Raw genomic sequence first — 26,988 nt, 5'->3', positions numbered from 1 at the left:
GGGCTCTGGGTGTTACTGTGGAGAATAAAGCTCGTCCGTGGGATGATATTGATTGTAGAAGAGTCAGAGCCAGTAACGGTTCCTGATGCTGGCCAGCCCCCTTTGATTAACTGAAGTTTGCCCAGGATTATCAAAAAACGTGAAGACACATTGGCTGGAATGCATGAATAGAAATACGAAATGCTGTCTTTCAGCGTGGTGCACTTAGTCCAGTAAGTTGGCGTGCTCTGCAAAATCACCAAATCATCGTGAAATAATGATCCCAAGTACCACCAGTGTTTATTTTTTTAAATATCCAGTATTCCTACACCCTATTCACAGAAGACACTCTGTTATAAACTGAGGCTGAAACATTGTTGATGTCACCTGAAAAGCGAGGGGATTTGGTTTTCTAAAGTCCTTTTAAGGTCTGCATGACAAGACTGGAAGATCAGTGAAGATCATGAGCCTGGACTACAAGGTGCAGGAGAGCAGAGACCGCATTTCTCTCTTTCATGGTTCTATTCGCAGTGCCATGCACCATTTCTGGCACAAAATAGATTCTCGATAAATATTTGATGAATAAATTGATGCATAAATAATAAGTACGTATGTACATTTCAGCGGGTTGAAGTTTCTGGACTTTTCAGCTGGCTAAATGGGATATTATGTAGTTGAATGTAACTTTAAAAATTAAAGGTAAAAATGTAAGATCATTTTTAAAAAATATAAATTACCCCCAAAAGGTAGTAATTAAGCTAAGGTTTTATAATTAATCTGAATTTCGGAATTTGAGATACTTTTCATGGTTTGCAAATGTTCTGTCTGTTGGGGTTTATTGAAAACACTCATGAATTTACACTTGGTTGGATTCAGGATTGAAGACAGGATGTTCCTGGGATGGGGAGGGAGTGGGGATGACTCTCAGGTCCCTGTTCTTCCGCTTGTGAGGACAGTGTTTCCGGCTGGCCTAGACGCTTACGCTGTGGTAGGTGTACACCTAGAATTTAAATTTTTATAGCTAATGATTTTTTAAAATATCTGGTGGTACTTCATTCTATAATTGAGCTTTTCACCTTGGGCATTAATAACTAATCTTTGATATTTTTACTACTTGAATACTCATGATCTGGGTGCTTTGTAATTTATTATAACAGCTTTTAATTTCTACGAGCAATGCTGATAAAAAAATGTCATTTTGATTATAAATTGAACATATTTTTTGATTTGAGTTCATATTTTCTTTTTCAGCCATCTTGGGTGATTTTGTCCGTACAGTGTGGAGCTCTTCTGCCGTATCCTTTTTGGGGAAGGGAGGAGGGAATCTGGGTTTAAGACTGATACGGTAACCAAGTGGATTCATTAGTTAGGGCAGAGTGTGTGTGTGTGTGTGTGTGTGTGTGTGTGCGCGTGCGTTCTCTGTGTGTGTGTGCGCGCGCACGCATGTGCGTTCTCTGTCCCTACTGTTTTCCGTTCTGTATCAGATTTGATGTATTGATCCTTGTCATCACCCCTGGAGGGAGGGGCACCAGCTGTGGGGGAACATCTCTGGGCTGGAACTTGGGGGCATGAATCCTAGTTCTGGGACTGGGCTTTATGATCTCAGGCAGTTCGCTTCTCTGGACCTCAGTTTTCTTGTCTCTGGAATAGACCATTTTTTTGATGTCCAGTTAGGTGGTATATTTCTAAAATTGTAAGTCTACCTGAACCAAATCATGAATTATTTGACGAATAGATAGGGGAAGAGAACAGCAGAACATTTTTAGTTTCATGTATCGTTGTTACTTTTGATTACGTTGGATTAAAGGTTTAACAGGTGTTGACACCTGCTATGGGCTGGGTACTAAAACCAGAGGGGTCACAGAGATCTCATTGCTGCCCTCAAGGAGCGCCCTTGCTCCCTCCCGTGCCCGTGTCCCTCACCTCATTTCTTGAGTGTGGCTCTGGCTCACTGTCCTCCCCGCCTTGTGTGAGCTGTCAGGCTGTGGTTAGTGCCCTGAGCCTCATGAGTTCTGTCTCCCTCTGACAGTGTGGAGCTGCACTGGAGAGTCCTCCACGCATAACCTGCTTGCGGAAGTCGCTTCTCGTAAGGGTACCTGGTACCACACCATGGTGTTAAAATTGCAGCCTCTGGCAAAGATGATGTCCTTCCCCTGTCTTGTTTTGCAGCTGTGCCAGGCAGTTCCTGTGAATGCATTTTTACTTATTGAACTGGTGGAGATGGAATCTTTTTATGTTAAATATTTATAGGTGGCCTCAAACAGAAAACATCCCTTTGTAAGCAGTTCTTGAGGGATGTGCAGAACTTTAGCATCTCCAACTCAGAAGTCCTAAGATTCCTCATAATCTGAAGAGTTAAAGGAAATCCGTTCCTGTTTTAGTTTTTTTTTTTTTTTTTGGTTTCTTGGGAGTTGTAGTCTTTATAAGCCCAGGGGGGAAAAAGCCTGGGAGAGGGACGGGTAATTTTGAAGATGAGAGGTTAGTTCTTCCTGGTCTGGATCATCTATTCTCCGTACAAGATTCCTTAAGAAGCTGTCACTCCCCTGGAGTTCTTATTAAGGCCTGTTTCATAGCAGCTTGAAGGGACATAAAGGGAAGCCCGCAGACTGTTGGACAGCACTAGATTTGCTTTTGTTCCTGTTTCCCCAGGTCTTTGGAAGTAGAAAGTCCTTGAGGTAAAGGTAGGAGGTTGGAAACTGATCATGGATGGCGGGCCTGAGGGCATGATTGATGGGTCTGCAGAGCGTATTGCAGTGAGACAGGCTCCGGTATTTCTAAGGTTTCTCAGCAGGGCTGTGTAAGGGACTTCCAGATTGCAGTGGAATTTTCAGTCTGATCTGTTTTTCTTAATTCACTTATCTCAGTGGGTATACTCTTCTCCTGTAGGGAGAACAAAGTCATACTTTAACCCATTTTGAATTGTAGACACTCCAAATTCTTCAAAAAGTCATTGTGTTTGCTTTGAGTAGAGTGCAGGCACCTAGAGGTCACGTCTGCTTGCATAGAGACATATGCCCGGTGTCTGGCACACAGTAAGCTCTCTCAAGTGAATTTTATCTTGAATGAATTTTAAAAATCAGAAAACTGAAGCTCAGAGTTGGTCTTGCCCAAATTCCTAAAGTTAGTGGTAATAAGACTAGAACTCAGGTTCTTTTATGAAAGATTCTCTGCCAAACCACAAAAGTTCCATTAATGTTTCCTTCTAAAATAAACCTAAGACTTTTCATCTTCTTTTAAAATAATGGCTGTGCCATATGTGTGTATAAATATGTATCCGTGTGCGTGCGTGTGTGTGTGTGTGTGTGTGTGTGTGTGTGTGTGTAGTAAGCTAGCTCTCAGAGGTCAGAGGTTTTCCCCGTGAGTGTGCTGTGCCCGGCTTATTGAAACGATGTCCTTGGAGATGCTGGATCGGAAAGTGTGCCTCACACACCTCCCTGTTCTTTCTGTGCTGTCTGCTGACCTTCCTCCAGTCTGCCCCGTCTCACTCTGGTCAGCCTGCCTCTTTCCTGCGTGATTCCGGGGGTGGGGGGGCAGGGTGGGTCACGTCCACGTGGGCGAAGAGGAGGTGCTAGCGAAATGCAGGTGGCACTAATCTCATTTAATTGGAATCTTAATAACTTTCAAACAGAGTAAATGGTTTTTCTCCAGAGTCATGTCAGATTTTTTTTGGAATCACTGCCTGCCTCTCCCAGGTAAGCATGGTTACAAGCCGTCTGCTGGTGTTCACACGTAACAGTTCTGCGCTTTTAGAACATTGGGTTTATGACCTGTTGGTAAACCAGTTTTAGGGAAGCTCTTTACTAAACTGCATATGTGGTGTGACCTTATGAGACATTTATGATTATTTAAATATTCATGCTTAGTCTTAAGATACAAAGTTATAATGGGTGAAAATGGTCTTTCTAATCTAAAGGATTACAAAGATACAAAATTTGAATATGAAAAACTAGTAAGAATGAAATTAAGATGACAAATTCAGTCATAAAGGCAAAGAATTTTTTTAATAAAGGGCTCGTTTAAATCAAAAAAAAACCTCAGTAGATAAGGCAGAGACATGAACTCACAACTTTTTATAAAGAGGAATTACAAAACAAGTGTGACTGAACATTTGACACACTTTATTATCCAAGATGTGAACATTTTCACAGCGCTGAGATGCGCCTTTCCCCTTGAGCTTGTGACCGAGCATCCGGCACTGGCGCCCCCCACCCCCGCTGGCATGAGCACACATACAAAAGTTGCTGAATCAAGAGCCCTAAAATACTCCTTTTCTTTTCCCCTGCAGTTCTCTTATGTTTAGACATTTATCCTGAACTGGTAGAAATAAAGGCAGGTTGATGGATAAAGGTGTTTAGCAGAGCATTATGTAGGCTAGGGTAAAATTGGAAAAAAAAAATCAGATCCTCCTGTGTTTGGAAATGGTTCAGAAACCTCTTCTGTGCACTTACATGATAGCCTAACTACAGAGCCAGGTTTGAATTCTGCTTTATGAAAATATGGAAAGAGATGGGAAAGGCTTTTAGTGGGGAAAAGAGGCAGGTCATTCACAGCATCTGCAGTGTTAAGAGTAACTGAGTAAAATATAGGAGAAATAGTCAAAAGGGGGACCAAAATGTCAGCAGTGGGGAATTCTAAGTAGTGGGCAAGTGAATAGTCAGTATTTTTAAATTGTATTTGTCCCCTGCACTGCCAGCTAGTAAACCCTCAAACTATAAAAAACCATTATAACAAATCCAGCGGGTGTTTGAACTCAACTTGGAAATTACATAGGGCAGTGTGTTGAGCATGGGGATGGGAAAAGGTGTGTCGACAGTGCTGCCTCATGGACCCGCTCCCATGGTGACCCTGGCGAGGAGCAGCATGGCCCCGTCCCTGTGGCAGCCTTGACGAAAGGGCGTGTGGGGAGCGTTGGAGAGCTGGGAGTCCTGTGTCTGTGACGGGGAGTCGTGGAGCCAGGTGACGCTCTCTTCTAGTGGCCGCCCCGGCTCCCTTCCACCCTTCCCTGACCACACAGCAGGCAGGCTCAGAGAGGGCTACTTTGTTGTTGTTTGTGTCTCTTGTGAATTCCTGAAGTTCTTTAAAATTATAAAATTATCTTTGTTTTTGCTTCATTCATTTAATAGGGACCCTTGAAATCTTGGCTTTTTTTTGTCTTTTAAGAACAGGGATTTTGTTGATACTTGTATTTTTCACTGGTTTTCACATCTGTGCTGTAAATGTATATAATGATAATGATCTTTGAAGTGGGCCAAAATGAAAACCTTTTAAAGACGGGTTCTGTGGCTCTATATGACTTTTATTATTCCCTTATACTTCTCTGTATGTTCCAAACGTACGATAAATATCAGAAAAGTTTTAAAAATGAAGACATTATTATTATTCCTTAATGTATAAACACCTGTATTTTGGCTAAAATGTGGGTTTTGCATTCAATTATATTTTCATTTATTGGATTTGTGGGTTCAGAGATACGGAGCCCACTATCCAGAGGGTTCAGGTTGAGAGAAAGAGAGGAAGAAGCTGGGGTAGGGAGTCCCGAGGTATTTTCAGGGACTGAGGTGACGGTGATGCAGTATTTAACAGACTGGGGAAATAAGAAAATCAAAAACGTGAGTATAAGATGATTTCAGGGTTTTAAATATGGTAATCAGATGTCCTTAAATATTAACTGAAATTAGCATTAGAAAACACTTTTAGTCTTAGAAAAAACCAATAGTTACATTTAACAGAGGTTGTAATAAATGTACCAGATTATTATTTGGAAATGCTCGAGTCTTTGCCATCATTATTCTAGTGTCAAGGTTATGGTACACACACCACCTGCTGTATGCTGTGCTAAATCCTGTGGCCCCGATGTCATTGTGTGAGTTCACAAGAACAGGCCCGGGTGTGCACGGCAGAGTCAGGGAAGCCTGTGGGGAGGGGAAAGGTCAGACCTGAGGGGCCTGAAAGAGTGGACAGAATTAGAGCAAAATTGGGGGAGGTGGGTGTGTTTGTGGTAGAGCCACATGGAAGGAGAGAGGAGGAGGGCCCTGGGGAACAAAGCATGTTCTCGAGATGCAGGGGGTAGGGGGTGGGGAACATGGGAACTGAAACCAGGTGTTGGAATTTGAGCTCCCTAAAGTAGCCGGTAGGATGCTGCTTTCCTTTTTTCTTATATATTTAATTTTGCATTACACAGTTTACATTAGGACATTTAGAAAACGCAGGAAAGCAAACAAAATTAAAATCCTTGCAGTCCGATAGGTGCAACTTGTCTGGGAACAGTAGCAGGACACGGGTGGGGTAGGGATGGGCGTTAGGGCCGGAGGGAAAGGCGTGGTCTTGGACTTGAGGCAGAGGTTTGGATTCGGGATGGCGCTGTGCACACAAGGCCCAGACAGGAAGCAGCAGGACTTGGTGACTTGGGCACACTTGGGACGGAGGAGGAGAAGGCAGCGCCCACAGTGCTTCTCTGCACCAAGTCCTGCAGGAGCTGCCTCCACGGTGAATCATGAGTCAGGGGTGATGTCCTCCATCAGACAAGGAGCCCGGGGGAAATGCTAGCTAGCATCACTCCTGGAGATGGGAAACGGGAGCCTGGCTTCTCAGGGAAGATGGTGAAGTCGGTTTGAAACACGTTGAGTTTGGGGTATTGATTAGCTACCCAGATGGGGGGCCGTGGAGATGCGGCATGAAGGGCAGAGAATTAGCTTCTTGTGGAAGAAGGTAGAAAGGCACATAACCAGGAAGAGAGTCTTGGGTAGCGTGCAGTGAGGGAGATTTGGGAAGAAGAGAGAGTTGAGCGTAAATGGAGGTGGTGCTGAAGGAGTAGGGTATTGTTTTTAGAAACCAAGGATGAAATCAGATGCAACTAGTTTTTATTGCTGGAAAGGAGCCAGTACCCCAGGTAAAGGTCTGGAGCACTACTCTGTGGCAGGTAGTTGTGCACAGCTTCGTGTGTCCCCTCAGTCCTGCCTGTGACCCGGGAGAGGAGGAGGGCAAGGGTGCTGGGCGGGGACACAGGACTGCCGATTGGCCCGGGGGCCATCATGCCGTCTTGGGGGTCCATGTGGATCTCAGGTTCTGGGCTGAGCAGACGCAGATGTAGTCGGCAGAGGGGTGGGGAGGGGGAAAATGGAGAGCCCATGGAAAAGGTACCGTCTAGGTGGTAGAGAGCCCAGGCAGAGGTGAGCAGGCGTCCCTTGGTCGTGTGGTCTGGGAGGTGGCCCGGCCTGTAGTTTTATCTAGGTGTGAAACTCATCGTGGGCAATGGCTGGGTCCATGGTGGACAGAAAAGTTAATTCAGAAGGACCTTTGACAATACAATGTCTTTATATCCTTCTAGCAAATTTATTAGGTAATAAAAACTGGAATCCAGAATCAGAATGATCTTTATGGATCACTTAGTACACTATTCATCGCTGAGGATGATGAACTGGAATCCTGAATGTGTCATGGGATCACATAATAAAAAGCTGTGCTTTTGAGTTCATGAAGATTGATCAGATAAGGATGGACAAGATTTTACTTGATAGTTTTTCATGTGCCCAAACCCTGGTTAAGAAAAGTGCACTGGGGACACTAATATTTTGTGGTTGCTAAAAAGTATTAATGTCAGTTTTAAGATGTGTTAACAGACAACATGCACAGTGTGCGTGCAGCTAAGGGACTTTGGTGCAACAAATACCCGATGAGTACTACTTTTGTGACAGGAGCAATGCCCAGGGGTGCAAATCAATTTAGATAGGCTGTCTTCCCCTCAGTAAATGTACGTTCTAGAAGGGGAGACGGACCCATGAATAAAGTGCACGTTGTAGTGCACACAGAGGTAAAGGTGGGTGTGAGGAGGGAGCCATCGGACGGTTGATCTGCACCAGGTGGAGGCTCTTTGGGTGTCTCTACCTTTTCCTGAACACTGGAGCACTTGCAAATGCACACATGCGCACGCCAGGCAGGACCCCGCCTTGACGAGAGGACTGTTTGCTTGGTGGCTCTCAGTGACCTTCTGTCTTTTCCCCGTCAGGGTGTTGATACAAGCTGGAGCTCTTTGTTGGAGTCTTCCAGAGCTCTCCCAGGGAGAGGTAGGGAAGGGAGCTTGTGCCAGCGGAAGCTGAGAAGCACAGACACCATCTGCCTTCTCCTGACCCGGTATTGATGCAGGCGGGGGCCCCGTTGTAATATGCTGGGTAGGTTTCGGGGGATAGGTCAAGAGTCTGATGGAGAGCCTGGCCAGGTCGTAATTTAAATCTTGAAGACTGAAAAGAAAAGCCCTTTCCATTCTGTATCTCAATCAACAAATATTTCTTGACTGCCTACCCATGTGCCTTGCACTGTACTAGGTACTGTGAGCGATATCAAAGAAGTTTAAGACGTAATTCTTAGCGAGACCCCCATCTTTAATCAGGACGGCTGTAGTTTCTAATCAGGGTGGGGCAAGGACAAATTGGGGGGGGGGTCTAGAACCAAGGAGTGTCCTGCTTGTGTGAGACCTCCCGAGAAGGGCGGGTGTTCCTGATCGCTGTGAAGGAAGCTCTTACTCAGTGGGGGCCGTGGATGAGATGACCGTCCTCTGCTCCACGTTCTTCGAGGAGAGCAGAGTGGGGACAGTAAGCCTGCAGTTCACTGGAGCGTGACCAGCCCCTAGATGCCTGTGTAGCTTGCTGTGGGAGTCCAGGGGCAATGGTAGGGGAGTGGGAGTCGAGGGTGGGTAAGGCGTGGAGCCAGAGTGCCCCGCAAACATGGCTGTGGTTGAGACACAGGTGTGGGCGCAGCACCAGGGGGTCGGCAGCCACACAGTCTACGGGTGGCGGGTCTGACCCGCCACTGAAGCAGTTGGGTTTGGTCTTCAGGTCTCGAGGTCACATCCAGGCTTTGTTAGCCAAGATGACGAGTTGGGTAGTTTACAAAGATTGCTTTAAAAGAAAAAAAAAAAGGAAGACACTTTTCCCCAGTTATAAAGTTAACGCTCTTGAAAATTTGGAAAATACAGAAAAGTATAAAAATGAAAACAAAAATGTCCCCATAATTCCATCACCACTACCTAACTATTAACATTTTGGTGTGGAAAGAGCATTCTTAGTTATTAATTGTGCTGACACAGAATCATTAAATGAGCTGGTGTGGATGTTTAAAGCCTTTTAACCCAGACGCGCATCGAGGAAGACTCTGGTTCATGGAAGTTCTCTGAGTTGCCAGGAGCTACTTTTGGAGACCGTGTATCTCTTCCGGGTCTCCCTCTCTCCCAACCGATGTTCTTTCCACAGCAATACACTTCTCCCTGTTGAGACCCAGGCCTGTGACGCAGGCCAGGGAGGGCCGTGGACTAGGCTCGCTGCGGTTAGTTCACCTGGGGCTGCACGTAACTGACGAGTAGCCCCGGCGCTCCAGAGAAGGCACATCGAGGTTATGTTTCTTTAATTTCATTTTTAATAAAGATGATATAATGATTCATTGGAGTAGTCTGTATTATGTAATCTCACCTCTCCAGACGCCGCAGGAGATAAATGTTTTCGTGAAAGCCTCTAGTAAAAATAACAATTTTCTGATCCAATCTCTGAACTGTGACAGTGACTAAAAGAGATTTTATAAAGTAGTGATTTTTGAAGGTGATTTTATAAAAATGTGTTCTTACTAGGAGTCACAGTAGTGTGGAATGCACAATAATTTCTAGAAACATTTGCAAACTGGATGAAAGTAGATGTAAAACGTTAGAGTTCTGGTGAGCTGAATAATGGCAGGTTTTAAAAAACATGCTGTTTATAGCACTTTACAGAATTAACACAAGACAGTGTTCAGAATTCTTAACAACCATAACCCTCAGTTTATAATAATCCAGGAAAAAAATTGACTTCGTTAAATGATTACCTTAGAATTAATTAACACACCTTTCCTTTTCTTGTTTCTTCTGTCTTTTAGATCTAAAACTTTATTTTTTAGAAATTACTTTTGGTAGTAACTGCCCTTAGAGAAGGATAGAACAGTGGGAAAAATGCAGATAGGCCTGTGTTTAGACAGACCTGGGTTTTAAAAGCCAGCTTTTCTGATTAGCTGTAATTTTTGTAAGTTTGTTTCCTGATCTATACAGTGGGTCTAATGATTCCGACTTCACACGGTGGTCATCAGGATTAGGAATGTTTACAAAGCACTTGGCACAGTTCCTGGCACATAGTAGGCAGGCAATAAATGGTAGCTGTTTTTGTTCCAGTGAAAGCCTGTTTTCCAACATGAGCCATTTGATCTGGAGTCGACTTCATCACTTATGCAAGCATAACAATTATTCCTTTTATGCTTGCCTTATTTCCTTTTATGTGTTAAGTAATTACGTTTTTCCCTGAGCTTACAAATAACTATTTTTATCTTTTTACTTTATTCATTTCATAATTAGTGTTTATTAATGACTAAGGAGTTCCTTAATGATTTTGATACTGCTATTTAAACATTTTAAAACATGACAGTTGTAAGATGGGATGATGTACTAGTTCCTTCTGCTTTTTTTCCCTATCACTTTTGTTGAAATAATCCTCCATTTTTTTGGAGTGTGGATGTAAGTTTTTTTATTCATTTGGTGACGAGGCAAAAAAAAAAGTCTATAAAACTATCATGATAGGAATGAAAGTTTTTGTTATGCTAAGCAAATAGTTAAAAGCTCATCTCCGCTAATACCCTTAAGTTTATGTCATTTGAGTAGATTGAGCAGAATTGTTACGATGTTAGAGTGTATTTTAATGATAGCCCTGCGTGGATTGAAATGTGTGTGTACCCCTCTGTCAGGTGTCGTCTGACGACAGGAGTACCCTGTGGGCTCTGCTCACCTTCTACGGGGGGGCGTGTCAGCTACAGCTGGACAGGAAATGCACGCATCTGGTTGTTCCAGAACCGAAGGGGGTAAGCGCTTCACGTTCGTCTTCCTTGTCCGTATTTCCAGTCACGTGTTGTTGCGTTTCTCTTAAATTAATGATTAGATTCCATGTACAAAAGCTGGTTCCCTCAGTTTGTATTCTTTAGACCCGGCTTCGTTCCACAGAGGCTGTGCAAGGGTTATCATTTCAGTGCTGAGCCAGATGTGGCCTCTAAATACAGAGAAATGTGGGTTTATTTCATGGAGAAAATGGGAAAGTTTTCCGAATCCCTTGAGTTTCCTTTCAAATCCAGTCAGCCTTCAGTTCATTTTTATTTGTGAAAATATGTAATTTTAGTCGTCTTCACAATGTTTAAAAAGGCCTCGTACTGAGGTAGCTTTGTAAATGTGTATTTGGTGACGTTTTCAAGTCTTGTTCCTTTTTAATCTAGAATATATAAAAACACATCTTGATAATTACAGGGTTCCTGTGTCTCGGCACTGGTGAGGTCACAGACTTTTGGTTCTCCAAGTGGGGCCCCAGGTCAGCGGCATCAGCCTGTCCTGTGGATTTGTTAGAAATGCAGACTGTACACCTACCCGAGGGCACGTGGGGAGCCCAGTCATCTGTGCCAGGCTCTCCTGGTGATTCTGATGCACATGAGAGTTTGAGAACCACCACTCTCTGGAAACCAGACTCTGGTCCTCCTGGGAACAGTTATTTATAACTTTGAGAGTCAAGGACAGTGTATTTATGCTGAGTTAACCTTCCACATACTGGTATCCCCTCCATTTTTCCTTATTTCAACCTAAATTAGCGCTGTCCTCCTGTTTTCCACGCGGGTGAGCTGGCGTGGGAGGAACGAAGTGTGTGCAGTACGAGGCCAGGGCGCCGCCACCCGGTGCACGGCTCGGGGCTGATACACTCCTGCCCTACCGGGCAGACCCCTTTCACAGGGGCTTTGAGACTGAGTAGAGCCGATCCACAGGTGTGTGCCATGCACCACCCTGGTTTCCTGACAGCAAATTTTGAGCCAGTGGGTGTGGTTGTTAACGTAGTAAGCCACACAATCCAAGAAGACTCGTCTTTTGTGAAAATTTAAGATTTGAATCTTAAAATCTATTTGAGTAAAAAATTAGATTTTGCATAACAGTTTAAGGGAAATATTGTATGCTTTGGTTATACTATTTTATATAAATATTTTATAATTTATGGCTAAAAGTAAATCATTTGATTTTAGGTGGTAGTTTGAAAGGAAACAAAGTTTTTGTAGCTTTTGTAGGGATGAGCAATACTTCTGAAGAGCCAAATGATAAGAGGCAGTATATGAGTGGGGTGGGTTTATCAAACAGACCAGCTGATTGCACACAAAAATCAATGGCATCTCTTTAAGTCTTTTTTTCTTTTAATGAACAAAGAAATGTTTAAATGGCATAGCGAAACTATCTTTCATACTCTTGAATTTTTAAAAATGCTCAGTTAAGTGGAGAAGAATGGAGGGATTTAGTAAAATCCACAGGACAAAGTAGGCTCATTGGATCCTGGCGAGGGCTGGTTCATGGCCGCTGCAGGCTTCTGCATGTAAGCGCACCCGCCATGGCAGCACCGTGCCGGCCCCCACCCCCATTGACCTCATCAGCCTCACTGCTGGAGCCTGAGTCTGCGACATTGAATAACTTTAATCTTGAGGATTCAAGAATTAGAATGACGTAGCTGGTAAATTAGCCCTGGCAAAGGCATTCGACATTGCTTTGCTCTTGGGTCACCTTGGTTTAAGCAGTAACTGTCTTTTGCTGACAAAAACTACTCATTGGTGAGAAGGGAGAGAAAAACCTGAGTGAAATATACCGTGTTTGACTTGAGTGTTGTGCGTGGGTTTGTATAGGAAGCAGGCAGGTCATTCCTGACATGCTCAGGGCCCACACGCTGTGCAGACGAAGAACCCAGGGCTACCAAGGTGGATCCCAGTGCTAAGCCAGACGTTTCTCTCTGATGTCCAATATGCTCAGCAACTATACTTCATAGCAGTGGTTTTATTTTTGCTACTTGTTAACAGAACTTAAAAAATTTATTTTTTCTATTTATTTCCTATTTCAACAAACATCTACCTTGGAAAATGGAATATATAAACCGTTATAGGTCATTTTGTATATTTGTATTACTTATGTAGTTTATAAATGCTTTGGTATATATCCGGACTTGATGTTCTCCTGAGACAGCTCTGGCTCTTTTGGGACAGGTAGTCAAGAAATTAAGTCTCTAGTCTGCTATAAAAACTTAGTCATCTCTATTTACTGTGTGAGGATTGGTTTAACATTTCATACTTAAATATTTCAGAATGATTTTTAGAATAAAGAATACCAAGTTTTTATTTTTGTTAATGTTTATGTTAATTCCCATTGGCACACAGTGCTGTGTTAGTTTCAGGTGCATGGTACCATGATCATCAGCACTTGCCCACGTCGCCCGGTGCAGGTAAGCACGTGGCCGTCTTCATGGGCATCTGCACATGAGTGTACAAATGCTTCTATCTTAATGAAAGATGTTACGGTTGATACATGCTATAGTTTTATTGAGTTATGCATTTAGCTGTCCCCACATTCTTCAACGTGTATGTTTAAGATACACTTGTATCTTTTTTTTTTTTTTAAGATTTTATTTATTTGTCAGAGAGAGAGAGAGAGCAAGCACAAGCAGGGGGAGTGGCAGGCAGAGGGGAAGCAGGCTCCCCGCCGAGCAGGGAGCCCGATGCAGAACTCGATCCCAGGACCCTGGGATCATGATCTGAGCCGAAGGCAGACGCTTAACCGACTGAGCCACCCAGGTGTCCCAAGATACTCTTGTATCTTAATAAGAAAATCTGTCACTTCGGTCATGGTTTAAACGCAGTGTAGTTTCAAGGAGTTAAACGTGCGGGGTGGGGGTGGGGGTGAATCGACACAGTCCTGTGGAGTTGGTGGCCTGGCCCTTTTGGAGGGGGATGTAGTTACAGATAATGAAGCCTTAAAGTACTTTGCATCCTTTCATTCCAGAACCTGGGAATTCATCTTACACAAACAATTTAGGATATGTGTGTTGAGATTTAACTGCAGTTTTTCATCGTAGCAAAACACTATAAACAGTAGAAACAACTGGAATAACTAAATGGCACGGAGGTGACTGAGCAGTAATCCTTGACACCAGGGGGTTGCCTGAGTGTACAGCTAGGCAACACAGTGGCGAGCTTGGGGTAAAACGTACAAGCCGTGGGTGTGAGACGGTGTGATAGCGAGTGTGGAGGCCGTGATGGTGGAGGTTTATCAGTGAGAGGTGCATGAACAGTGTCATGGAGGAGCCAGGCCAAGCAGGAGTGCAGAAGGTTACTGGGGCTGAGCAGTGGGTGCAGGGATTTATCATGGCTGTCTCCACTCTCGGCTTTGTTCAGAAACGTACATTAAAAAGTTAAAAAACCAAGTGCCAATGTGGAAGTGCACATATGGACGTGGGAGGTTGTTCGTAAGACATTCAGTGAAAACACATCATAAAGTATCTGTACGCTGCGACAGAATGGTGCCTCTCTCAGTGTGTATGTATATACGTATATATTCATAACAAAAATAATCACAGTGGTGATCGCTCATCATGGGGTCATGATTATACGTTTTCTTTTTGCTTCACTTGTTATTTGTGTGCTCTCCCATGACCAAGTGTTCTTGTGTTTTAAAAAGGTTTAAAGTAGAATACCCTCAGCAGTACCAAAGTGAAATCCCATAGTTGTGGGTGGTCTCCTTCCTTCCTGGGAGGCAGGTCCCAGCTGCGTGGTGCTGCTGTCGGCCTCGCCACACTGAGAGCGGCCGTCTGTTCAGCACCTGCACCTCTGGGGCAGCCCTGCTGACTGTCAGCCTTGACCCGACTGTAAACAGCAAGTGCCACCTTCGGTCCCCTCGACAGGAAACGGATTTTAGTGTAGGGCCCTAATGACGTGTTTGCCAGAGAGCTGCTGTTATCCTGGGCTGTGGGAGCAGGACCATGAGATTCTGTTAGTAAAGCGAGCCACAGTTACCAACTCATGTATTTTAGAGCTCCTGCATCCCATTACCCTTGCTTTCTATTTCCCATTTATTTCTTTCTTCCTTTGGGAGTTGTTCCGTTCTACACCCTTACTTGCAGGAGAGAGAGCCTCTGCCTGTGACCCGCTTTTCCCTGGGCTGGGCGCTTTGCTCAGTGGTGCCCCCGCCAGGCCTCACCGTGCAGTGCGGCTTTCCCTGAGTCATGTGGCTCACCCAGTAGAGCCCTTCTCTAGTCTTATTCCCACATCACTCAGCCGTGGCTTCACATCATATTCTCGCTGGCCTTTGCTTTCTCTCCAAAGCTAAGTCGTAAACCTCATTAGGTCAGAGATGTGTTGTGTCCTTTGTGTCTCTGTGGAGTGAGCTCAATAAACTCTAGACACCTCAGTGGGAAAGCCTCCCCATGAAAAGTCGTCCACCCTCCCGTGACTGTGTCTGATGTCCTGAAGGAGCTCTGCCCTGCAGGTACAGCTTTGTAAAGTTGTCAAATAAAAACTAGACGAGGTAGCAGCTATTTCATTATAAGAGAATTTTCCATGGGATTGCTTGCTCTACTTTTTCCTAGAATACCATATTTTATAAAAGTTCATTTTAAACAAAATCTACGACTACTATTGCAGGGATGAGGCCGGCCTGAGATCATAGATCTGTGGTTCATTTTGGCTCTAGGCCTGCATCTGAAAGGAATTTAAGCTTTTCTGTGAATGAAATGACAGTTATAGGTGCTGAACATTTCAGCCGTGTGCCTGTCCTAAAGTTCTGTTTTTAAATTCACACTTCTAGGGAATTTGATAAAACTTACAGCTTTGTTTGTGTGTGTTTGTGTTTTGCTTGTAGGAGAAATATGAATGTGCGTTAAAGAGAGCAAGTATTAAAATCGTGACCCCTGACTGGGTCCTGGACTGTGTATCTGAAAAAAACAAAAAAGATGAAGCATTTTATCATCCTCGACTTATTATTTATGAAGAGGAAGAGGAGGAAGAAGAAGAAGAGGAGGAGGAGGAGGTAGAAAATGAACAGGAGTCCCCAAATGACGGTAGTTCAGATGGAAAATCAAGCCCTGCCAGTTCTCAAGAAGGATCTCCTTCAGGGGACCAGCAGTTCTCACCCAAATCCAACACTGAAAAATCTAAAGGGGAGTTGATGTTTGACGACTCTTCAGATTCATCACCCGAAAAACAAGAGAGAAATTTAAACTGGACCCCCGCTGAAGTCCCACAGTTAGCTGCGGCGAAACGCCGACTGCCCACGGGAAAGGAGCCTGGCTTAATTAACTTGTGCGCCAACGTGCCCCCCGTCCCAGGCAACATCTTACCTCCTGAGGTCCGGGGCAACCTCCTGGCTTCGGGACAGAATCTCCAAAGTTCTGACAGATCAGAAATGATCGCTACTTGGAGTCCAGCTGTGCGGACACTGAGAAACATTACTAATAATGCTGATATTCAGCAAATTAGCCGACCGTCAAATGTAGCACACGTAAGTCGCTCTTTAGAGAACGGAAATTTAAATAACGGATTTTAGAGTTGGGTTTTATAGCCTGTTTCAGTATAGTTTAGTATTTTTTGCTTCTTCAGAACAGTTGAGTTGCAAGCAGTGTTTGTGTGAGAACTTGTTTTACAGTTGTGTAAACGCTCAAATTCCTGCAGGATGCCGGTGACGAGAGTGTTTGCCCCTGTAGAAGGGTTTCCACTCTTGTGTAACTTAAAGTTAGCAGTGGCAGGAGAGAGAGAGAGACATGATGTTGACCAGGTGTTCCTTATTTGCTTATAATGAACTTCCGGGTAGGTAAATGACATACCATGAATTACTCCTTCATTGCAGAAGCCTTAATCTTAGTTGATAGTTTTATGATTGGAACTCATTGATACGGAATGGATTTTAAAAGTTTTAGTAGATAATGTCTTTCAACTTAAAACTAAAAGTAGTGGAGGTGGTATATGGGCCACTGTGTACATTTTTATAGGTCAAGGAGACAAGGTGGCAAATAGGAACGACAAGTTTCAGGTGGAGAAAACAGACAAATATGAACAAAAGGGCTTCTGTGGGTCTCTGGGTGTTTTGAAGACTGTGATAAGGGGTCATATAATAGCCGTTGGGGGAAGGAGGCTATTTAGACGAGGTGATCTGGGAGGGCCTCATGAAGGAGGGGGTGTGAATGACAGGCCGTGGGAAGAGCTGGGGGCAGAGAGTTCCAGGCCAAAGGAACAGCAACTGTGAAGACCCAGAAGCAGGCGTGAATTTGCTGTGTTGTAAGGGAAGAAAGAAAAGTGAGACTTGATGTAGTGGAGAGAGCTGGAGCACTTGGTGGGGGGGGCCTGGGCCCCCAGCGCCTGTACCATTCTCCCGAAGGAGCGAGGCCACCTTCTGAACAAGTTGTTGGGGCTCTCGGAAGGGTGACCAAACATGTATTTCTTACCGTAGATGACAGTGTCACTGTTGAGTATGATTGCGGTGGTGGTTTTAAAAAGTCTTTTATTGGAGATGGCGTGTTAAAAATATTCTTTTCTTCTGTCCTCCCTCCCTTGACTTGGCAGTGAGTAACTGATAGTATGTGGTTCTTGAGACTCTGGAAGGTGGTGTCATCCAGAATAAGGTCGACGAAAAGAAAACACCTTCTTTAGATATCAGAAGGAAGAAAATTAAGATGGCACGAAGCAACGTGTGTAGGGGAATAGAGGGGTAATCGGGTTTGAGGAGAATGGAAAATTCTGGAATAGTTGATAGAGATACTGGGAAGACAGTATTGTCGGAACTGGTTAGGACCCAGTTTAGGTTGGCGACCTAGCTTGGGACGTTAGGAAGAGTAAGATGGTAACCAAGTCAGGAGGGGGTGGAGGGGCAGGGATGATGTCGCAGGAAGAGGAAGAGTGGAGGCGGTCAGAGCCTGGCATAGTTGAATTAGCGATTTTGGATGTCTGCTGACTTTGCAGATGAAAGACTGAGGGAGAGCAGGGTTGCATGCCAGTAACTGACGTCACCTTTGGTTTGGTCCGAATAATTTTTTGAATTTTTTTGCCAAAATCATGAGATTCTTTATAAAAGTGGGATTTCTGGCATTTCTCAAGAAGTGGATGAGCCCGTATTTTGCAGTCTGAATGGTGACAGTGCTTGGTGGCTGAACCGCAGTTTCCCCTTTTGCGGTGAGGCGCCTTTGGTGGGCTCACTCCCCATGCCCGTACTTACTACTACCCCTGTCTCATTGTACTCTGTCTGACTTTCCCGGGGCCCAGGGGCGACTGAGTTTGCATAGAGGACAGTCTGGAGGGTGACTGGGAGTGACAGCTGAGAAGTTCCCTGAGGTGAGGTGGTCAGAGCATGGCATGGCCAGGCTTGTCCAGGTGCTGCCCATGCTCCCATGGGGTCCCCGGAGGGGAGGGGAGAAGACGGAACACAGAGTGCGGTTGGGGGGGGTCCATGGGCAGCGGCACCCCTGCTGGGGAGTGGGTGGCAAAGCCATGAGATGTGGTCCCAGCACCCCGGGGCTGTCGGGGGAGCAGGGGTGGTGGTCAGAAAGCTCTGGAAGGCCAGGGGCTTGGGGCGGGTAGGAGAAGGCAGCAGGGAGATAGCCTGGAGGCAGTCCGAAACCAGGGAATGGGTGTCCCTGAGGTGGGAGAGGCTGGGGCGTGCAGGCAGACCTGTCCTGTGCGGATGGAAAGACGAGACGTGAGGATTCAGTGAGCCGGCATGCTCAGCCCTCTCAGCCTGCGGCCCGCAGCCAGCCTGGGGAGTGCTCGCTTACCCCTCCTGGAGTTGAGGGATCAGGAACGGGGTCAGCCATTCAAACAGGACAGACGTGCTCCCTGCTCTTCATTTGCTGGCTCTGCAGAGAGTGCTGGGGATCACTGCTGGCCTTTTGTACTGTATTGTAGTGTCGCCTTGAATCCCTCGCTTCCTAAATTAGTATTTGGATATGCAATAATCTCATGTGAGGTGGAGGTAAGTGACCACACCAGGGAGTTGGGGCGCACCCTGCAGGAGAGGTGTCAGAAGCCAGCTTGACGCTCGCCATGTGCTGTGAGGTGGGAAGCGGGGAGGGCCCGGCCCAGCTCCAGGGAGAGCAGCTGTGAAGAGGTTTTCTGAGTTTTCAGCTGTGTAAGAACCTAGGACGTTTTCCTGCCGCCAGATGTGAAGAAAATGAATTTTTGAAATGTTACAAATGGAAGACAGATTTAGCTTAAAATTAGATCGGGGCTTGGAAGGATATAGCTAACCATCAAAATGTGTTTAAATTGCAGATTTTTAGTGGTTAGGAGCCATATTGTTTGCATTGTAATTCTTTATGTATTGGGGCACTCAATAAGTAAGTAATTTAAAGATTATGAAGGAAAAATTCAGACTTGACATTCATTAAAAACTGTTTGCAGTATGGCAAATTATGTGATCACGCAGCTAAGAATCTTCTTTCTTTGATTCCTTGGGACTAACGTACGTGTTCAGCCGGAGGAAGATCAGAGGGTTGAGAAGCCGTCTGATGAGGACAGGAGGTGTCCTGGGCGTCCTCTCGCTGGCTGACCTGCCAGGTGCCTGGCTTTCCAGGCCAGTGTCCGTCTCACTGTGGCCGGTGCTCTTGTCCTGACCTCCATCTGCTCTCAGCTGCCCTGTGCTCACAGCCTGGCTTCCCCCAGCTTCTCAGCTCATGGTCACCACACAGAGGGTGCTCCGGCCCTCCTGGCCTCCTGCAGAGTCGTCCTGGCTGCTCTGAGATGTGAGAGCTGAGAGGAACAGCTTCGGGCTCCTGGCTGTGGAGGGTACATGAAGGGTCCTCTGGACCCTCCAGAGCTCCCCTTTCATCTGGGGGTGGGGGCAAAGGAGCAGGCAGCACGAGGCAAACGACCGGCTCGACCCTGCTCATTGTGGCAGACAGGCCTTTATTCCTTACTACCAATCAAATTTACATGGATTGTTACTTCTGAGAGTAAAAAAAAAAAAAAAAAAATACATGTACAAAATTTTAAAAATTCAAATGGCACCCAAGGCTATAAAGTGAAAAACTCCCTCCCGCCCCTAACTCCTGTTTCCCCTCCAGAAGCAGCCACAGTTCCTGACTCTGCTCTGTGCTTACAGACTCGTGGTTGATTCACATAAATACAAGCAGGTGTTTGCCATCCTGCCCCACGTGTTCTTCTATGGAGGTGTGAGCCTCGAAGTTGCTGTTCTGCCGTCTGGGTGTGGTGCATGCTGAGGCCGATTTCCCTCCACTTCACAGGGTATTTTTTAATATTTTAAAGCATAGAGAAGAAATTGTTACCCTGTTATTTATGAATTTGTTAAAAAATTTTTTTCTCTTTAGAGCTCCACTGAGGAGTTTTTAAAGTATGCAGAGAATTCCTTACAGAGCTAGAGGTCTTACCGGTGAGGTGGTTGCATGGACAGCTGTACCGAGTGCTCGTGTTTGACCTGCTTCAGTTTTAAGCCCCAGTATTTCATCACTAAATCCAGAGTCTCTGTTACCTTGCAAATTATATGACCTTTATGTTTTGGAGTCTATTTAAGTGGAAGGTAATATTTTAAGATCTTATTTGAGATTTCCTTATAGCTGTGGCTTATGTTAAGATTAAATTTCTAGAGTTTTATTTAAATGGCAAGTGTGCTTTTAGTAAGGTTAAGTTGTATTTCTTGAGTTTTAGTAAAATCTATTTGTTATAGTTCTCTTTTTTAATATTTATTCGACAGAGAGAGCGAGAGCAGGAACACAAGCAGGGGGAGTGGAAGACGGAGAAGCAGGCTTCCTGCTGAGCAGGGAGCCCGATGTGGGGCTTGATCCCAGGACCCTGGGATCATGACCTGAGCTGAAGGCAGAGGCTTAACGACTGAGCCACCCAGGCGCCCTGTTCTAGGTCTCTTGACCATCAGAAGATGGTTTCCAATTTTTGCTATTTGAGCATATTGGAGAAAAAAAATTCATTGTAGAACATTTGTTTTATTCAGCACTGTGCAGGATAATAAAGTAACCCGCCAGCTTGTACTCTGGCATCTCCTGACTCCCTGTCCTGCCCGCTCCCAGCCCTCAGCTTGTACAGAGCTCTCCGCTTACTCCTGTCATTGTGAAGCAGAATGAAGTAGAACAGAAACAGTCTGGCTAGTTGGGTTTTTCTCTAGCTCAGAACACTTTTGCTCCATCTGAAGAGCCCCAAGTCCTTTTTGAGGAAGGCTAATTTACCAGCTGTACTGATGATTTCTCAATTGGGGAAACATTTACCAGTTAAACCTACTGTTGGTGTCTTTTCTCTCTCCTGTTGACAGAGCATGCCAGTGCACAGGGCACGGTAACCACAAATGAGGAGGTGCCAATGGCTTTGGTGGGGTTATCTGCTGTCCATGTTGGGTGCTTTCACTTGGGGGGTGGTCTTTATGTTGCCTCTCACTGGGCCACTTTTGTTGTTAGAAAGGAGCTCGGGTCAGGCTGAGGGGCTGCCGGGTCCGCTGACGTTCCCCGGAGCATCCCCGGGTTAGAAGTCTATGGAGCGTTGTGGAGGGAGAAGGGGTCCAGGTGGGGCACTGTGCACCACAGCACATTGCATGGTGGCACCCAGACTCAAGCTCAGGCCCCCGGGAGTAAGTAGGACACCTTGGTTTTCCTTTTTTTTTTTGCAGCACTGTCACTGTGGTCTATAAAACACATCAGCCTTGTGAGTTGATACGTTTGTCTGCTCTAAGTCATTAGCTTATTCCATTTTACTTATTTTCAAGTTTGGTGGTCTCAGAATAGGAATTCACTTACCTTATTGAAGTTGGTGATGCTTTCATAAATATAAAAGAAAAATGCCTTATTATTTTTGAAGTTGTTTGGTGCCTTCTGTTTTGTTCAGCGTTAAAGAAATGTAGGAGATGCTCGTATTCTCTCCATGAAGGGAACAGGAGTACATTTCAGTAACGATTGCTAATGACTTTGCCTAATTTTTGTTTTCTAGATCTTACAGTCCCTTTCTGCACCTACAAAAAACTTAGAGCAGCAGGTGAATCACAGCCAGCAGGGCCACGCAAATGCCAACGCAGTGCTGTTCGGCCAGGTGAAGGTGGCTCCCGAGCCACATGTGCCACAGCAGCCGCCACAGCCCCCGCCGCCGCCGCCGCCGCCACCACCGCCGCCCCCGGTGCTGCACCTTCCTGCCCAGCAGCTCCTGCAGCTCCAGCCGCAGCCACAGATCTCCCAGCAGCCTTATCCCCAGCCTCCGCCGCACGCCTTCCCCCCACAGCCGTTGCCCTTCCCCCAGCAGCCGCTGCACCGGCCCCAGCAGCCCCTGCAGCCCCTGCAGCAGCAGCATGCCCTGCAGCAGCTGCACCAGCTCCAGCAGCACCAGCTCCAGCAGCACCAGCTGGCCCAGCTCCAGCAGCAGCAGCTCCAGCGCCTGCACCAGCAGCAGCACGTGCAGAGCCAGGCGCCGCAGGCCCCGCAGCCCCAGGCACAGCCCCCGCACCAGTCCCTGCACCAGCCTCCACAGCCCCCGCACCAGCTGCCGCAGCCCCCGCACCAGCAGCCCCCACACCAACAACCCCAGCACCAGCTCTTTGGACATGACCCAGCAGTGGAAAGTGAGTCCTGTGGGGTTTGTCTGTCTTTCCCCCAAATGCTGAGAGAGGAGGGCTGAGGGCAGGCTGAAGATTCATCTCAGAGCCTTGCACCCAGCGAAGGACCGGGTTCTAACAATAGAGCAGGTGTAGGGTCTGCCGCTGGGGCCGGCGTCCCCCTCGAAGTGGACACAGAGTAGTCGGCACCAGGCGTTGAGTCGTCGGTTTTGTTTTCTAATCGTGAATACGGGCATCTGGCTAGTGTATTCCTCGCAGTATTTCCAGTGTGGTACTCCGGCTCTGGCTGGACGTGTCCTGGTTGGGAGTGATTCACTTCGTAAATTCAGACTGAGCTCAGCAAAATGAATGCTTTATTAGTTTTTGTGTACACATGCTCATATTCATGGGGTTTTACTTTTCTTGTATAATTCTCTGCCAGTTCCAGAAGAAGGCTTCTTACTGGGCTGTGTGTTTGCAATTGCCGATTATCCAGAGCAGATGTCTGATAAGCAGCTGCTAGCCACCTGGAAAAGGGTAAGTTGTACTTGAGGAAGAAAAACTTTGTCCTGAATGCTCCTCCAAGTGTGGACTAGACTTGCCCTCCCTGATGTACGCATATTTAAGTTGGGAATGTATATTACGGGCACTTTTATTCACGTTCTCTGTGACCTCGGGCAAACCAGTCTTCTGGGCTCTGGTATTTAGCTGTAAGGGGAAAATGTTGGACTGTGTCATTCTTCAGATTCTTTCAGCTCTTAAATTCTACGGGGCATGAATTATTTGTATGTACGCGGGGCTGTGAGAGTAAGATGAGGGTTTTGGTGCCCTGGGCCAGGGACCGTCGACTTCGGTTCCTTAGTCGTTTCTGTCTCCAAAGGCAAGTGCTGGGGAATCGTAGCCTCCCTGGGTGCGAAGGGACCTCACAGTTGCTAGTGTACTGATGGAACTGTAGTCCCTGTGTTCATTGTTCTGTATGGTGGCCTTTAAAGAAAAGGAGAAGTAAATACTTTTCCCTTCAGTGCCACAAATCAGAAGTGATTGAAATTTAAAAGAAAAAAAAACAAGTTTAGTAAGTGTGCTTCAAGTACACCTTGAATGGGCTTTCCTCTGGGCGTTCCTGTTGTATAAACCCTGCTCTGTGCCAGGCATGCTGTGAGATGTAGGGAATATTGATGCGTGTACAAGATTGAGAAAACTGTGTCTTGCTTGGAGAAATAGCTGTCTGTGCAGGGGATGATGAGGCAGGGCAGCAGGTGCAGGGCGACCCGTGACACAGAACATCCCCCTTTGGGTGGGAGGTCTGTGCCTTGGAATGGTCTGTGGGAACAGGTCGTTCCTGAACTCGGTCTTAAAGGACAAGTAGGAGTTGGGTGTTGGGAGGGTGTCCCAGATAGAGCAGCACAGGTAGACGGGTGGTGCATTTAGCGATGGGGCAGTGGGAAGGCACCTCCTCCGGGCTGGGCCATCCCTTATGGACGCTGACGTTTTTTCCCTGTAGCTATTAAAGCACACAGAGAAAGGAGAGATGCACATGTAGATCATGAAATGTTGAATAAGAGAGAAGAGGGAAGCGATGCCAGTAACCTGAACTGGGACAGTGGTCAGAGGGAGGACGGGGAGAGGCCCGTTTGAGAATTACAACTGCAGAAAATTCTTCAAAAATCACGGAAGTGTTAGGAGGTCATGTGTAGAAACTGTCCTAAAAAGCAGTAGAGTAACTCGCAGTAGAAAAGGTAGAGAAAAGTTTGCTTTCGTTTTGTTAGGTTAAAGCATTAGTCCCGGAGGGCCGGCGTTAAGTAACAGGAGGGGAGAGCAGGGGCGAGGAGGGCGCCGCGGTCAGCGGGTCAGCGCGGCAGCGGCCTCACGACCGGGGCCCGGGGCGCCCCGCGTCAGGTGCAGCTCGGGCGGCGGCGTCAGCGTTCTGAGGGAAAGTGACTGCGGCCTAGGACGGCATGTGTGGTCCGTCCATCCCGGGCTCCGGGGAGGACGGCCTCCTCCCACCTCCGCAGTCAGCTGTCCCTCCCGCGGTGCCCAGAGCGGCGCTGACGCGGAGATGGGAGAGGGCTTGTCGGGCTGGGAGGGTGGAGGGACGTGCCGCACAGATGGGACGGTGAGCGGGGCGGGGAGCTGGCCTCCGCGGGGGCAGGAAGAGCGCTGCTCGGGGGGGGGGGGGGGCGCCGCTGCCGCCAGGCTGCTCGGCGGGCTTTATCAGTGAGGGACACGCTGTGCCATCTGCGGGGGGACAGGTGCCCCCCACAGCGTAGTGACTCGCAGCAGCAGCGGCGCCTGGCACCCCGGCGGCTCCTCATGGGTGGGACAGCCGGCTGCAGGGTCGCTGGGCTCGGGCTCTCCACTGCGGTGTGGTCGGCGGCACGACAGGGGCCACTGGCGCCCTGCGTGGCTGTCGGCTGGAGGCCTCCGGGCCCGGCTGCACGGGCCCTTCCATAGGGCATCCCCCAGGGCGCGTGAGCCGAGGCAGAGCAGGGAGGAAGCCTCCGCGTGTCTCCCGACTGCGTCTTAGAAGCCACACGTGGTCGCTCCGTATCCTGTGGAGCCAGCCTGTACCCAAGCGAGGGGATCAGGCTCACGTCCAAAGGGAGGCACATCCGGGGATGTGTGGGCAGAGTTTTAACCACCGTGGTGTTCTTTGAAGGGCTTGGGAGTGACCTAGGGAAAGGTACGCAGAAAAGGAAGAGAAAGGCGGGAGGGCGGGAGTCCGGCTCTGGACCAGCCTGGGGAGGGCGCATGCGGTAGTAGATGCGGTGGGAGCCCCGGCGGCAGCCCCAGAGGCCGAGCTTCGGTGGATTAAATTACACACGAATGGTGATGTAGCCAACTGAGGAAGGCTGGGGGCAGGGGTGTCCCATGTCGTAGGAGGCGAGTAGATGCAGGCCAGGTGGGGTACGTTAGTCATCACCAGAAGACACAGCAAGAGCGCGGAGTTTGGCTGCTTCAGGGGAGTGAGAACCACTGGCGTGGGAAATGGTGTTTTCATCATGCCTTACTAAACTATGTGTGCGAGCTGCTAGGATAACGAAATTTAAAAAGTAAATGAAGTGGAATTGTTTTGTGGGGCACATCTTTTTTTAACAGCCAGTGGAAGTCTGGTGCACAGTTGTTTGGACTGTGGCGCACGCTGGCCTGCCGTGTGTAACGCCCGCAGTCCGACACAGAGCAGCTGCTCACCCCCAACTCCGTCTGCTGTTAACAGTTTTTGGTATTCACTAACGTCACTCTTCTTTTTCTTTTTTCCCTTTAGAGAAATGGTTCTTAACCAGGGTGGCTCTGCCCCCCAGGGGCTAGGAATCTGGCCTTGTCTGAAGACCGTTTTCGTTGTCACACCTGGGGGGGGGTGGTATTGTTGGCATCCAAGGGTGCAGGTCCGGGTGTGATCCGTGTCCCACAAAGCCTGGGATTGCTCTCCACGGTGCGGCATGAGCTGCGCTAAAACAGCCGCAGCGCCAGGTGGAGAAAACCCTGTTTCAGAAAGAGGACGTTCCGTTTCTTTGTCTTTCCTTCTGGAAATTCAGATTCAGTGACTGCTGGAGTTCATTTCCGTTTTATGGTGCTGGGTGGAAAATCCCATAAATACAGCAGATACATATCGTTCGTCGTTTGGTGAAATAATGATGGATGTTTTTGATAGCAGTCTAGTTTGAAATTATAATTCTACTCTGTTTTCCTGAGTACTTGAAGTTGATGACGACTTTGGGTCTTGTGTGTGTGTAGATAATCCAGACGCACGGCGGCGCTGTGGACCCTACGTTCTCCAGCCGATGCACGCATCTCCTGTGTGAGAGTCAGGTCAGCAGTATGTACGCACAGGTGAGTGGGGTCGCCTCAGCTGTGACTGCAACGGGGCCTGTCCCTTTTCATGGACCATCCAAGGCCCCTAGAGACTAGTGTGTTTGGAAAGGATTTTTTGTACCTCTGAAAGTAGGGAAGTACCTTCTTCGTAATTTTCATCAGTCTTTGGTGGGATAGATACGTTTGTGAAATCCTGGCCTCTCCGTCCTTGAGCACACGGGGGGTGCCCTTGAGCACACGGGGAGTGTCCTTGAGCACGCGGGGAGTGCCCTTGAGCACGCGGGGAGTGCCCTTGAGCACGCGGGGAGTGCCCTTGAGCACACGGGGAGTGCCCTTGAGCACGCGGGGAGTGCCCTTGAGCACGCGGGGAGTGTCCTTGAGCACGCGGGGAGTGTCCTTGAGCACACGGGGAGTGTCCTTGAGCACACGGGGAGTGCCCTTGAGCACACGGGGGGTGTCCTTGAGCACACGGGGAGTGCCCTTGAGCACGCGGGGAGTGCCCTTGAGCACGCGGGGAGTGTCCTTGAGCACACGGGGAGTGCCCTTGAGCACACGGGGGGTGTCCTTGAGCACACGGGGAGTGTCCTTGAGCACGCGGGGAGTGTCCTTGAGCACACGGGGGGTGTCCTTGAGCACGCGGGGAGTGCCCTTGAGCACACGGGGGGTGCCCTTGAGCACACGGGGGGTGTCCTTGAGCACACGGGGAGTGTCCTTGAGCACGCGGGGAGTGTCCTTGAGCACGCGGGGAGTGTCCTTGAGCACGCGGGGAGTGTCCTTGAGCACGCGGGGAGTGTCCTTGAGCACACGGGGGGTGCCCTTGAGCA

General features: G+C 47.5%; 1 protein-coding gene across 3 annotated transcripts in view; it reads left to right on the top strand.

Moving 5' to 3' along the window:
- Window positions 1-26,988, top strand: part of PAXIP1 (PAX interacting protein 1) — a 52,036-nt gene that overhangs the window by 7,195 nt on the left and 17,853 nt on the right. For 2 of the 3 annotated variants that reach the window (XM_088018274.1, XM_088018276.1), the window contains exons 3-9: window positions 1,231-1,274; window positions 3,608-3,671; window positions 10,732-10,845; window positions 15,686-16,324; window positions 21,760-22,381; window positions 22,797-22,891; window positions 26,087-26,182. In XM_088018274.1, coding sequence (XP_087874400.1) covers window positions 1,231-1,274; window positions 3,608-3,671; window positions 10,732-10,845; window positions 15,686-16,324; window positions 21,760-22,381; window positions 22,797-22,891; window positions 26,087-26,182 — 1,674 coding nt within the window. The remainder of the gene's footprint in view (window positions 1-1,230; window positions 1,275-3,607; window positions 3,672-10,731; window positions 10,846-15,685; window positions 16,325-21,759; window positions 22,382-22,796; window positions 22,892-26,086; window positions 26,183-26,988) is intronic. The other variant, XM_088018275.1, reaches the window with a different exon arrangement.

The sequence above is a fragment of the Eumetopias jubatus genome, unplaced genomic scaffold (genome assembly GCF_037043125.1).
Source record: "Eumetopias jubatus isolate StellerSeaLion01/CBP00866 unplaced genomic scaffold, mEumJub1_p1.0 scaffold_14, whole genome shotgun sequence".
NCBI classification, from domain to species: Eukaryota; Metazoa; Chordata; class Mammalia; order Carnivora; family Otariidae; genus Eumetopias; species Eumetopias jubatus.
This window is presented reverse-complemented; position numbering and strand designations above follow the sequence as displayed.